At 48.8% G+C, this 14,637-nt stretch overlaps 1 protein-coding gene across 1 annotated transcript; it reads right to left on the bottom strand.

Annotated features, from left to right (window-relative positions):
• Window positions 1-9,199: 9,199 nt before the first annotated feature.
• On the bottom strand, window positions 9,200-14,637 carry HSPB6 (heat shock protein family B (small) member 6). Its single transcript, XM_083456266.1, has 3 exons — window positions 14,007-14,637; window positions 10,939-11,061; window positions 9,200-9,810 (listed from the first exon to the last, which is right to left on the bottom strand). The coding sequence occupies exons 1-3, from the start codon at window positions 14,229-14,231 to the stop codon at window positions 9,613-9,615; spliced, it is 546 nt and encodes a 181-aa protein (XP_083312392.1). The 5' UTR covers window positions 14,232-14,637; the 3' UTR covers window positions 9,200-9,612.

Here is a 14,637-nt window from a genome sequence, read left to right as displayed (position 1 = left end):
TCTTCAGGCCCTAGATTTGATTCCTTTGTCCCCTTGGCTCCCCCACCCCCAGGCTGCCCAATGAATCCTCTTGAGGCAGAAAATAATATAAAGAGTTTTCTGCCTCAGCAAGGATCTTCCTTAGCCCTAGCACTTACCTGCACCCTCTGTTCTTCTGACTTGCACTTTGAGCTTATCCTCTTGGCCATGGGTAGGCAAACTAAGGCCCGGGGGCTGGATGCGGCCCAATTGCCTTCTCAATCTGACCCGTGGACAGTCCGGGAATCAGTGTGTTTATACATGAGTAGAATGTGCCCTTTTATTTAAAATGCATCCTTGGGTTATTTGTGGGGCCTGCCTGGAGTTTTTACATGAGTAGAACGTGTGCTTTTATTTAAAATGCATCTCTGGGTTATTTGTGGGGAATAGGAATTTGTTCATTTTTTTCCTTCAAAATATAGTCCGGCCCCCCCACAAGGTCTGAGGGACAGTGGACTGGCCCCCTGCTGAAAAAGTTTGCTGACCCCTGCTCCTGGCTTTTCCTGAGTACTGGCTTCGTCCTATACCCCCTGGTTCACCTATAGGCGTGGTTGTGAGGGGAAAGAAGAGTTTCTTGGAGAAAAGTTGGGCTTTTTGTTGTTTAGTCGTTTAGTCATGTCTGACTCTTCGTGACCCCAGAGCACGCCAGGCACTCCTGTCTTCCACTGCCTCCCACAGTTTGGTCAAACTCATGCTGGTAGCTTTGAGAACACTGTCCAACCATCTTGTCCTCTGTCGTCCCCTTCTCCTTGTGCCCTCCATCTTTCCCAACACCAGGGTCTGAAAACTCCATGGACAAAGACAACAGGCATATAAAAGGTGGGCTAGAGACCTAATAATTCTGAAAAGGAGGATGGTGAGAACAAAGTCCAGCTAAATCGCCTCCTGAGTTTCATTTCATGGACCTGGTGAGGAGAGAGGAATGGCCCTGCACAGCTGCCACACCAGGACTTGGCAGCTCATGCCCTTTTTCTCAGCGATAGCAGGCTGGCAGCAAAAATCCGCTCGGCGGGTCGCCAGAGGCTTGATAGGCAGAGCAACATTTGGGCCCGGTGAGTCAGTGGAGTGTGACACAGCCGGAGATCTCCAGAGTGGCTTTTTATGGGCTGGATTCGGAGAACACCCGTTGGTGCGAAGGACTGTGATGCAGTGGAAGAACACCTGCTTTGAGTGCAGGTTCAATACCCAGGTTCAACCCCTGGCGTGTCCTTGTAGGGCTGGGAGAAAATAATGCCTGAAATCTTGGACAGCCTCTGCCAGCCAGCGTGGAGAGCTAGGGGTCTGGCTCATAAGAAGGACCTTGCTGGATGGGGCTCGGGGCTCACCCAGCCTAGCAGCCTGTTCCTTATAGCAGCTGACCAGATGCCAAAGCCGGCAAGCAGGACCCAGGTGCAGGAGCACTCTCCCCTTCACCGCATCTTCCTGTGTTGCTGTGATGTTTGGTGGAGAGGGGTGTAGCTCAGTGGTCGGGCACGTTTTATTAAAATTATTTCCTGCCCTTCACCAGCAGGTCTCCAGAGCACATGTATGCAAATGGCCTCCCCAGCATCTCCAGGTAGGAGTGGGAAAGACGCCTCACTGAAGCACCAGAGAGCTGCTGCCGGTCAGTGCAAGCGATGCTGAGCTAGACTGAGCAGCGGTCCGCCTTGACCTTCAGGGACTTGGCTTACTCCCTGCCCCCTTTGGCAGTAGATAAGCAGAACAAAGAAAAGGAGTCTCTTACCATTTGCAGATATTAATGATCACAGCGAGAGAACAAAGAATCCATTCCTAGGAATGAAGGTGCTCCCAATTAAGGGTTCCACCCGCTTCCCCGCTAGTCACCCATGTCAGTTCCTCGTCTTGCAACCTGATCTTGCAACCACTGTGCTGCCACCTTCTCTGCTCTCCTTGACCTTGGGCTGAGTGGATGGACGTTTTCCAGTGAGAGAGAGTCTGTTAACTCTCTCCCAGTTCTTCTAGCTGTTCACCACCCAGTTCTTCCCAACTTCTGTCTTCTGAACTATGTCCCTCTGCAAACCACTGTTCCAAATCTATACTGTCCCACTGCTCCTGGGAAGATTGAGGATCCTGATCCTCAGCACGGTCCCTGACAGCTGCTTCCTATGCAGAACTATTGTTGCCTCTCTCCTTCACTGGTCAGCTCTTTTGGAAGGACTTCATACCACACCAAAGCCTTGCTCTGCTAGCTAGTATTGTCTACTACAGTTGACTCTCAACTTATGTTCCAGGGATAGAGCACAAAGCCAAAATCACGCATAGACAAAGCACTTTGGGTGCAATGGCAGGTGGGATTGACAATGTATTTACCCCCCCCCCCAGATGCCCGCACCCTTATTTTTAAAAAAAATTATTGCCAAGTGCATAAAGCTGAATGCGCGCAAGTTAAATGGGTGCAAGTTGCAACTCTCCTGCAAATCAGGCATGCACAAACTATCCAAACTGTTGGGTCAATTTCATTTTTCACTAGAACCTCGAGATCTGCCAACCAGAACCAGGTGCAAACAACATACAGTCAGGATTAAAGAACAAGGCTCACATCTTTCGCCTAGGAATTTGTCTCCAGAACTAAACTGAGCTCACACTCCTTTCGCACTCAAACCCACAGCTGTCTTCGTTTCATCCACTTAACTGAAGTGGGGAAAGACATACTGGGTTGCATCCACTATTAAGCAGTGTAGCCTCATAGACATGAATGGACATCACTAACTTAGGTCCATTAATGCCATAGGAACATGGGAATCCGCCTTAAACAGCAATCAGTGGTCCATTCTAGCTCAGTGGCTCCCTGACTGGCAGTAACTCTCCAGGGTTTCAATTGGAGGGTATGTGCTTCTGGCCCCACCCACCACTGTCATGTGACCTCTGGGAAGTTGCCCAGAAGAGAATACAATAGGGTTGCCATATTTCAAAAAGAAAAAATCCGGACACAAAAGTCATTGAGCTATTTTCGCAAGATCTCAACAAGAAAAAGAAGTTTCAAAGCTATTTTTAAGGAAATTTGCCGAAATCTACACTTCCGACATGGGTTTGCCGTATGTCCGGATTTCCCCGGATGTTTAAGCAATTTCTGCCTGGACACTGTTTCTGACAGCCGAATCCCGCAATGTCTGGAAAATTCTGGAAAATATAGCCCTCAGGCAGGTGGGGAACTTATCCCTATTCTTGAATGTGACGAAGCTGAAACCAGCTCCCTCACACACACACACATAGATATATATATAGACTATTAGACAATTGTGTATCCTACCCTTACTCCAAGCAGCTGGGGACAGCTTACATGGGGTTCTCAGTTTACCTCTGAAGTTAGGCTGCCAGCCAACAGGCTCCATGACTGAGCAAATATTTCCCCTGGCGTTTTCCCACGTCCAAAGCCAACGCACTCTTGAGATGCACCACCGTGGATCTTTCTGTCTTTGCCTTGCTGAGAAGAGTCACGAGAACTGCTGTGTCATAGCAGCGAAGGTGACCAGGATACGAGGGGAAGAACTTAAGTTATAAGATTACACGTTGGGGACAGTCCAATGCCTTGTAGCTAGTGCATCAACATCATCATCATATTACATTGGCACCTCAGGTTAAGTACTTAATTTGTTCTGGAGGTCTGTTCTTAACCTGAAACTGTTCTTAAGCTGAAGCACCACTTTAGCTAATGGGGCCTCCTGCTGCCGCCGCGCTGCCAGAGCACAATTTCTGTTCTCATCCTGAAGCAAAGTTCTTAACCTGAAGCACTATTTCTGGGTTAGCGGAGTCTGTAACCTGAAGCGTATGTAACCTGAGGTACCATTGTAGTATTAATCACCTTCTGCACTGTGGTTCAAGGCAATGCACAATAAAAAGGAAACAGCAGATGCATTTGAATTAAAACAAAATAGACACATGTCACTAAGTTACCCAGCCGGGAAAGCCTTTCGGAACCAAACTGTTCAGTTGCTTCCAGAAAGTGCAGACCACGGGCACCTGTTATCATTATGTCGCGTCAAATGCATGCGTGCCACTGGGCACCCACAATCTGGGGCACAAGTCAGCACCTCTGAGTGAGACCATTGGTCCATCCAGTTCAATACTATCTACTCTGGCTGGCAGCAACCCTCCATGGTTTTTGAGACAGTGATTCTTTCCCAGCCCTCCCTGACGAAGCCGGGATTTGAACCCAGGACCTTCTGCACACAAAGCAGATGCTCCACCACTCCAGGAATTTTGTGCAGCGTCCAAATGACCTCTACCTTCAAAACATCACCCCAGATTCCCCCATTTAATGTGGTTTTAATGCTTCTGCGGGAAATTCAGTAAGCAAAAGTAAATCCAGATTACATGGGGGAGCGGGGGAGCGGAATGGCATTTTGAGGGCGACGATATGTAGAGGCTGCAAAAACAACTTGTGTGCATAAGCAGGGATGATCTAGGATTCTATGAATCCACAGCCAGCTTGCCCTGCAGAAACATCCCTGTATTCATGTAGCAGAACACAGTGCAATAAGGGCAGGGGTTGCCAGTGTTTTCTGGGCCAGTAGGCACATTTGCAAGGCAGAGATACTGCAGCCAAGCACACACCACAACCTATTTTCTCTTGGCTACAATAGCGTACTTCTTTCAAGCCTAATTTCAATGGGGCGAGGAGACTCTGCGGGCACCACATTGGCAACCTTTGCTTTTGGAAAAGGCAAAGCAGAGGAAACTTGTGGTTTTTCATTTGGGTGGCTGCCAGCTTTTCCCCCCTTCTTTTAACTTGCTTTCTGAACCAAAGCTCATTAAGTTTTAACACAGGCAAGCACTGACAACTTGAAGAATGTGTCCCTTTTTATTCCGTTCTTTGGGAGTTACACGCTGGTGCAGAGGGTTTTCTGTCCAAACTAGTTGTAATGGTACTTTTGACTCTGCTCAAGCGTTGTTCTCTTTATTTGCTATTTTGTGGTCACTGCCTTCGCTGAAAAAGTCTGTTTCTTACGACACAGTGGCGCTAGAAAGAAAAGTCAAGTGTGAAAGATTTGTCATGTTTGCTTGGCGGAGCCACAGCCCACACCTCCACCTCCTTTGTTGGTGGGCAAGAAAGCCCTGTTGTTTGTAAGCCTCCAAATATCTGTACCTGGGCCAGGGGACACTGCGAAGTCACACCCTCTTTCCCTGAGCTACATGACTTAACTAGCCTGTTTCTCCTCCTTCTTGCCTGGCTAGAATACATCCTTGCACTCTGATACCTCCTGCTTGCCAGGGTGCAGGAGTAGGGCATACCCTCCAACATTTCAATAATAATAAAAATAATAAAATAAAATACTACCCAGCCTATCTGACTAGGTTGCCCCAGCCACTCTGGGCAGCTTCCTATACATACATACATACATACATACATACATACATACATACATACACATACATAATAAAACATTTAACATTAAAAACCTATACAGGGCTGCCTTTAGATATCTTCTAAAGGTTGTATAGCTACTTATCTCCTTGGCTCGGGGGTCGCATAACTCCATTCCCTCCAACATTTTTCTGATGAAAATAGGGACGTCCCAAGGAAAGTGGGACATTCTGGGATCAAATCAGAAACCGGGACGGTTTCTGTAAATCCAGGAATTGTCCCTGGAAAAAACTTGGGAGGGCCATGCGGACAAGAGAGCATGAGTGTAGATGTAGAAGCTAGCCTTCTATACAAAGTTAAATTTTATTTTCACTTTTCTGCCCACCTTTGCATCTAGATTTGCTCACTTACTGGCTTATGTACAGAGAGCTAGCCTGGCTGAACCAACCGATTATATCTTGGTTGTGGGAAGTGCAGGAAGTCTTGTGTTTCCTCCTCAAATTGCTTGGGAAAATCTACAACACTTCCTCTTCCATCAATAAAGATTACCATCTAGTTTAGCAGTGTTAAAAAAAATAATACCACCCTTTGCAGCATTAACACAGAAACCTGGGACAAAGCTGTAGAGCTTTATCTGGGAGGCTGTAGGCAGCCTGCATGTAAAGTCCCTCTAAAAAGAATGACAATATGGCCCCCGGAAGGTTAATGTGGCCCTTGGGCTAAGGAAGAGATTCTCTCCACCTGCAGAGATTAGAGCTTCAAGGCCCTGTCTTCTTGACCATCATGGCGAAGTCAGTACAAACTAAGCAAATTAACAGATGTTAGTCTAAGGGTCCAGTAGTGATGTATGGAAGTGAGAGCTGGACCATAAAGAAGGCTGATCGCCAAAGAATTGATGCTGGAAGGACAGATCCTGAAGCTGAGGCTCCAATACTTTGGCCACCTCATGAGAAGAGAAGACTCCCTGGAAAAGACCCTGATGTTGGGAAAGATGGAGGGCACAAGGAGAAGGGGACGACGGAGGACGAGATGGTTGGAGAGTGTTCTTGAAGCTACCAGCATGAGTTTGACCAAACTGTGGGAGGCAGTGGAAGACAGGAGTGCCTGGCGTGCTCTGGTCCATGGGGTCACAAAGAGTCGGACACGACTAAACAACGACAACAAGTCTAAGGGTGCTGTGCTAGGCTGTTTAAATACTAGACTACTCGCCACAGGAAGGCAAGGAGTTAGAGGCAGGCAGGCCAAAGAGGTGGAACACTTTCTCCTCCATGCTTACTAGAGAAAGTGAGTGGACTGACAAGAAAGCCCACTCCTCAGTACCAGGGCACAGAAATGTAGCAGGCAGCCATTGAAGCAGATTCTGTCCCTCATCTGCAAGAGCAAAGAGAGTAGTAAAATTTTGCAACCTGGTTAACTCTGGGGAACTTATTGTTAGGATTTTTATTTATTGAGCTGCTCCAGCGAGTGGTACTATTGTACTATGTTTTGTGGACATCATGTGAGTGTCTGAGAGAGCGTGAGAAAGAAAGTCTGTATTATCTCTTCCTGTACTGTTGGAAGTTAGTTTCATTTCTGTATGTGTTGCAGTTTTCTGTACTGATGTTCAAAGAGCACAGATGTGCTGATGGAGTCTTTGAGCATAGACTGTAAATAAAGTAGTTTTAGAACTACAAATCTTTCTTCTGCCATGAAATACAGTGGTACCTCGGGTTACATGCGCTTCAGGTTACATACACTTCAAGTTACAGACTCTGCTAACCCAGAAATAGTACCTCACGTTAAGAACTTTGCTTCAGGATGAGAACAGAAATCGTGCTCCGGTGGCGCGGCGGCAGCAGGAGGCCCCATTAGCTAAAGTGGTGCTTCAGGTTAAGAACAGTTTCAGGTTAAGAACAAATTAAGTACTTAACTTGAGGTACCACTGTACCAGAAGACTAGTGTGCTCTTCTCAGAAGAGAAGGGTCACTTATCACCGGTCTCTCTGGACTGAGGGTGATTTACAGCCAGGGAGAACCACCGGAGAGACGCTCTGAAGACTTGGGAAGTTGGTAGCCTTCCCAGGGCATGTTTCCAACACTTATTTCCATGGCTGAAATAAGTCCATACCTAGGAGATCCCTGCTGAATCACACCAAACTCCTGTCATACCCAGTACCTGTGATAGCCATCCAGACAGAACCAGGGAGCCGCCCCTCAGCAGAATGTCAGATGCACCCAATAAAGTTGGAACTGTAGCCCGCAAAAAACTTCCGCTATATTTGTTAAGACATGCCAACTGACATGACTGTTTTGCTGCAAAAGCCTAACCCCACAAGACTCCTCTGCAAAAAGAAATATATTTAATCCATCGGTGCAATGGATTAGGCAGCCCGCCAAGTTTCTGTCGTTTGTGGAATGCGTATTGCGTGTCTCTGCCGCGACTACAGTGCCCACAGATGTTAAGACACGGTACATTTTAAGCACATTTGCTACTTGCCTATACATGCGGAGACATCTGGAAATGTGGAAGGATTCACGTGTCTTAAACACTGAATGCAAAGCTGTTTTGTAATTACAGTTTCAAAATCAAAAGCTTGAATGGCAATTAGGACGGAGGCAATAGACCTTTGTTCTGGGCATTGAGGAGTAATTAAAGTAGTCTGTTAAGCTTCAGGTTCACATGGCTGCAGCTGCACAAAACACAGCTTCATGGTGCTACAAAAGCCAGAGTGTGAGATAAGCTCTGCTGAGAGTAAAGGTAAAGGGTAAAGGGACCCCTGACAATTAGGTCCAGTTGCAGACTACTCTGGGGTTGCAGCGCTCATCTCGCTTTACTGGCCGAGGGAGCTGGTATTTGTCCACAGCTAGCTTCTGGGTCATGTGGCCAGCATGACTAAGCCGCTTCTGGTGAACCAGAGCAGCGCACGGAAACACAGTTTACCTTCCCACCAGAGTGGTACCTATTTACCTACTTGCACTTTGACGTGCTTTCGAACTGCTAGGTTGGCAGGAGCTGGGACCGAGCAACTGGAGCTCACCCTGTCGCAGGGATTCGAACCTCCGAGCTTCTGATCGGCAAGTCCTAGGCTCTGTGGTTTAACCCACAGCTCCACCCACAACCCACTCAAATTAATGGGTCTTTGTTAGGTCCCATTTGCGCTTTGCACTTTGAATCATCATAGCTTCTCCCAAAGAATTCTAGGAAGGGCAGTTTGCTAAGGGTGCCAAGAGTTGTTAGGAGACTCCTACTCCCCTCACAGAGCTACAATTCCCAGGGGTTTAACAACCAAACCCTCTTGCCAGGTTCTACTGCAAATATTGCTGTAATGCAATGATGATCTAGGCATCCTCAACCAATTCAAAAGAAGTCATCGGGTCCAGATGACAGCCCTCAGAGCATTCTTAAGAGAAATCAAATGCAAAACTGCAGCTCTAACAAGAACATGCAGCTTGTCTCTTTGTACCCGAAGAGTGGAAAATGGCTAGAGTAAGATTATTTGGGAAATATATTGAGATTTGGGCTGTTGCAGACCAGTTAGCCTGACATCTGTCCTGGGAAAACTGGTGGAAAGCACCAAGAAAATAGAAGAACAAGCTTTGCTAGAGAAGAATCAGCATGGCTTCTGCAAAATAAGTATCCTTTTTCGAGTGTTTTATGGATTTGCTAGGGAGAGGGCGCTTATGCCCATGTCTTGCTCCTTCACTTCCGATATGTCCACTTGAAGGAATATGCTGCTGGATAGGCCTGATCCTGCCATGCTCTTATGCTCTAATCTGGAATACAGCGGTCAATGCAATAGTCAGTGATATGGAAACTTGCTACCACCCACCTTCCTGGCTGGTGCCGCCTTAAGGTTCATTGCCCTCCCACGTCCAGATGCAATCACACACTCAGAAGGCCGAAACATCACGTTTATTAGCAAGTATCAATGTAACATCTGTTTTTTAAGCAAGTACATGTACCCAAGTGGCATCTGTATTTATACAAAGCAAGGAGTCTGGCATAAACAGTGGTGCACAGAGTAAGCCTGCAACAGAAGGGTACTCCTAGCCAGAAGAAGAAAGGGCACAATCTCTACTCCAGGAAGGTCCTACTGGAGTGTAAGGAAATTGCACTAAAGGATCACCACCCTAGAGGCAATATATAGTCTCTGCTGCCAGAACCTCAGCAGGGAGCGGGCAGAGGAGAATGTCACTTCTGTGAAGAGTGAGCAGCCCTTGCAGCTACTAGCGAGGGGAGAGCAGGCCTGAGATGCTTGCTGGCTTCTGGTAAAAACGGAGCGCAAAAAGCCAAGCTAGGCTGCTACCCTATTACTTTCCGGTGACGGCAGGCTTTTCCTGGCGGCTGATAGGGATGCTGCGCTCCACTCCGGGAAGAGCCTGGGTAGTTGGTGCCGTGATGGATAGCACCCCGTCGGGAGACAGGGCTGAGGTGATGGCTGCTGGATCAACCCCCTTGGGGATCATGTAGCGGCGGTGGAACTCCCGGGAAATGTAGCCGTGCTCATCCTACAAAGAGCAGAGACACAAAAACAGGCAAGTGACTAAAGGGGGTCCAGAAACCAGCACTCCCGCCAGGAAATTTATGCATTTATTTCACAAAATTTATACGCTGTTTGATTGTTTAAAAGGAAAAAAGGTCAAAGCAGTTTATGGAAAGATAAACCAGCAACCCCATGTAAAATTTTAGAACCCTACTTCTAGAGATAAAATACTAAAACACTGAAATCGCCTCAGCTTTCTAAGTATCCAGGTAAGCTTGTTTCAACAGGAATGTTTTTAGCAGGCACTGAAAGCGTGTGCAGTGAAGGCACCTGCTTCATATCAATAGACAGGGAGTTACAAAGTTACTTCTTAATTATTTTATTTATTAAATTGGTTAGTTGCTTTATCTTGCCTGCCCAAGGCAACTCAAATAGGAAGTTCAGGCGGCAACACATGCCTTATTTATAATAATAATAATAATAACAACAATAATAACAATAATAATTTATTATTTATACCCCGCCCATCTGGCTGGGCTTCCCCAGCCACTCTGGGCGGCTTCCAACAGAATATTAAAATACAATAGTCTATTAAACATTAAAAGCTCCCCTTTACTGATGCATGTAGTTTTCGCACATTTCAGGCACGGCTTGTGGGTAGGGCTGGATCTGCGGCCCCTCCAGATGTTGCTGAACTATAATTCCCTGCACCCCTGGCCATAATTCCCTGTTGATTGGGACCAATGCAAGCTGCGATTACAACAACCTCTGGAGGGCCACAGATTCTGCTCTGGACACTGGTGGTGCAGCAGCAGATGTTTTTCCAGGCAGTTCCAGCTACTGAGGTTTCCAAATCTCTGCGTACAGACTAAGAGGACTCCAGAATTCAATAGGATTTGCTTCCGGGGTTGACTTAGGAAGGCAGATTTAACTTCCTGCTTTTGCAAATGCCAGTGTTCTTCAACCCTGGGTCCTTGGAGGTTGCTGAACCACAACCCCCATCATTCCCAGGCAGCTCAGCTGATGGCAGCTCAAGCATGGCAGTTCCCCAGATTTTGCTGAACGACAAAAGATTGAAGAACTTTGGCCTACAACCACCACAGGGATCTTTGAGTTCAGGGCCACCCCACAAAGAACCCACGAAGCCACATACCGGCCGTTCCTCATGCTTGGCATGAACTTCGATGTAGTCCCCAATCACCTTCACGCTCATCTCTTCAGGTGAAAAATGCTTCACATCCAACAACACAGAGAACTTGTCTTTGTCCATCTTCACCTGGGGTGGAAGGGGGAAAACAAAGTAAAAACTGGATTCAACAGACAGCATCTTCTGCGGGCCAGCTGCCACTGCACCCAGGGGTGCTGTTGTGGACAAGTCAACACCCTTTTACTGCTTTCTTCAACAAGCCACAGGGTAGGCACTAACACCACTGGGCATATTTAGCAAGGATGATTATAACTCATTGAACTTGTTAGTTGCCCGCTGAACAAAGTCTCCCAAAAAATAGATACTGAGAGCACAATAAACAAGTACAGTGGTACCTCGGTCTGTTCTTAACCTGAAACTGTTCTTAACCTGAGGTACCACTTTAGCTAATGGGGCCTCCCGCTGCCGCCACCGTGCGATTTCTGTTCTCATCCTGAAGCAAAGTTCTTAACTCAAGGTACTATTTCTGGGTTAGCGGAGTCTGTAACCTGAAGCATCTGTAACCCGAGGTACCACTGTACATTATAATAAAAACACGTCTACCGGGGAGGGGGGGACATCCCCAAAACAGAAGCACAACTAATAGCAAACCCCACCGCAGTCCATCAAAAGCGTGGGGAAGAAAGTAAGTGCTCTAGTAACATACGCAGTCAAAGGGTTCGGACAGCCACCTCACTATACATGTGAAGGCGCAGCGCTTGCTTTCCTCTTCCCTCACCATTCCTTCTTCCTTTTATATCATGCCTTACCAGACTGTGAGAAGCAACTGTCTTAATCCAGGGATCGGATGCCCAGGCCCAGGGGCCAAATGCTGCCCTCCAGGTCTGTATCTGGCCCCGAGACTCTCCCTAGATCACACCCTTCTTCCAAGACCACACCCTCTTTGAGGGTTTGTGCCTGGGTGAAATACGTCATTGAATTCTGCTAAGGCTTCTCGTTTGTCTGGATGGAGGACCAAACAGGTATGCCAGGGTGTGCAGAGACTAGCTGACTGCATAAGGCAGAATTCACATTCTCTGCTCATTCTCGGCTCTGGCCTCGCCTGCCAACAAAAAAGGTTGTCCAGAAGGGAAGTGTGTCATTGGGCTGACAAAAGTTCCCTGCCTCTGATATTATCTTAAAATATGCACAGTGTTTAGGAAAGAAATTAGCCATTTTAATTGTTAAATAATAAGTTAGAGCCACCATGAAGCCACTTTATGAGCACAGGGTAGGAGTTACAGAAACCAACACAGCAACAACCCCTCCAGGCTAAACACAACCCTTTACGATATCATAGAATCATAGAGTTGGAAGGGACCACAAGGGCCATCGAGTCCAACCCCCTGCCAAGCAGGAAACACCATCAGAGCACTCCTGACATATGGTTGTCAAGCCTCTGCTTAAAGACCTCCAAAGAAGGAGACTCCACCACACTCCTTGGCAGCAAATTCCACTGTCGAACAGCTCTTACTGTCAGGAAGTTCTTCCTAATGTTTAGGTGGAATCTTCTTTCCACCTAAAGAAGGGTGGGTGAGAGTGCTCTGTATTTTACACCCTTTTGTAGCTAGCTAAGAATATCATAGAATTGTAGAGTTGGAGGGAGCCACGAGGGTTATCCAGTCCAACCCCCTGCAATGCAAGAATCTTTCGCCCAATCTGGGACTCGAACCCAAGACTGAAGAGTTTCAGGCACTACCGACTGAGCTATTCCTCAGGGTCTTCTAGGTAGGACCGCTGTATATTTAGAGCCAGTGCGCCAAGAACACAGGAGCAATCTCCCTGCCAAGGGGTGTGATGAAGCACATTGGAAAAAGCAGGCGCAAGACAAAAAAAGCCCAAGTATGCCAGTCATGCATGGGGAGTTAAGTGGCGGCGGCAGCAGCGGCAGCAGTAGCACAAGGCTGCGCTGAAATCTCCCCAAGGATGAATTCTAACAGTTGGGTCTTAATGCCACAGTCCTTAAAAGAACCCCTCGTTTCCCAGGTCCGATTACATATTATTTAGTCATTATTATTTATGGAGCCGATGACTACAGCTCCTTTGCATGCAGAAAAGGACCCCGGTTCAACCCCCTGGCACCTCCCATTCTAACAACAAGCAGAAGGGACTTGGGGGTGGGGGGAATTCTTTGGATTCCCTGCCAGTGTGGACAGCAAGAACAACAGCCAATGTCCGACTGAGCGAGGAAGCATCTCTAATATAGGCAGCAACTATCTGGGGTGATGGAGGAGGTCCAAGGTTCAGTTCCCAACTCCTCCAGTTCGGGATCAGCTATCTGGCAGCAACGTGGGGAAATGATCTCCCTGGGGACCCTGGAGAGCCACTGCCGGTCAGAGCAGGTGGTGCTGGGCTCGGCAGACAAATAATCTGATCTGGGACAAGGCCACCTCTTATGCCCCCATGCTGGTAAGTAACTCCAGGCAGCTGTGGGCAGAGAGCCAGCAAGACAGTGCGTCTTCTGTATAGCAAGAGCCCAGAGGGCGGGTTGAGCCCTGCATGCCAGCCCCTTCCCCGCAGGGCAAGACAACCCAGCTGGCATTGTCTCCCCACCCTGCTCCCCCATAGGGCCAGCTGGGGAGGCTGAAGAATGTTACCATAATAGGTAAGCACAGCCCGCCAGCCCCTTGGCACCCTTTCCTCTTTCAAGCGCGCACCTTCACCAATTGGCAACAGCACCACTGCTACTTTCGAGTCCGCGGACCGTTTCCCCGCAGAAAGCGTCAGAAATTCCCGACACGCAGGCACACCCATTCCCACGACGCAGGTCCAGACACCGAGCGCTACCCATCTTCGGGCATTTCTGTTCCCTTTTAAAACTAAGCAACCCCCCTCAGCAGCCTCCAGTTAGGCGGGGGACCTGCTGCGCTGTTGCTCGGCCAAAAAAGCACTCTTCACATGGCCAGAGGCATCACGACATACATGGGGGGAGGGATTTGAAAGCTAACTTTTCCCGTCATCTTTCTTTTCTTTTCTGGTGCAATTCCGCACAAAAGCCCCAGACGCGTCCACAACTTAACGCAAGGCGCACCTACCTCCGAAAGCCCCGTGTCCGGCATCGCAGGCATCTGCGGCATCGCAGGCATCTGCAGGCTGGGCGTGCGCATGTAATAGGGGCTGAGCGTGGCCGGGAACAGGTCGCTCTCGAAGAGCCCTTCGCCGAACCTCTGGTCGAAAAGACGCGGCGGGAAGAGCGATGGGAAGGCCGAAGGGAAGCCCATGGGCCGCCGCATCCAGGGGTGGTGGATGGCGATGTCCATGACGCGGAGAGGCGAAGGCAGGCGGGCGAGCAGCCGGAGACGCACAGAACACAGAGCGCGGCCAGGGGAGCGCACGCCGAGCCCGGCCCGCCGCCGCGCCTTTTATACCCGGCCGGCTCCGCCCCCTGGAAGCCGCTGGAACGCAGAAGAGCCTTCGGGACGGAGCGGGAAGCCCCGCGAAGCGCCCGGGTGGGCGGGGCCACGGGAAAAGGGGCGGGGCCTAGTGCTCGCCTAGCCTCGAGGCTCACGTGGGAACCGATGGGCGGAGGCGCGGCTCAGCGGGGAAAGGCGTGCCTGGATCATCCGTGTCATCAGGATTCTATTCTGGAAAGGAGGGAGCCGGGAAGGTTCTCTCGGCGTTTCCCCGGCTTTGAGCTCCCATCCAGCCCGTTCCCACGTTGAACGA

Source organism: Podarcis tiliguerta (genome assembly GCF_965153285.1).
Source record: "Podarcis tiliguerta genome assembly, chromosome: 8".
In the NCBI taxonomy this organism is placed as follows: Eukaryota; Metazoa; Chordata; class Lepidosauria; order Squamata; family Lacertidae; genus Podarcis; species Podarcis tiliguerta.
Note: the sequence above shows the minus strand (reverse complement) of the source record. Positions and strands in the feature narration are given on the sequence as shown.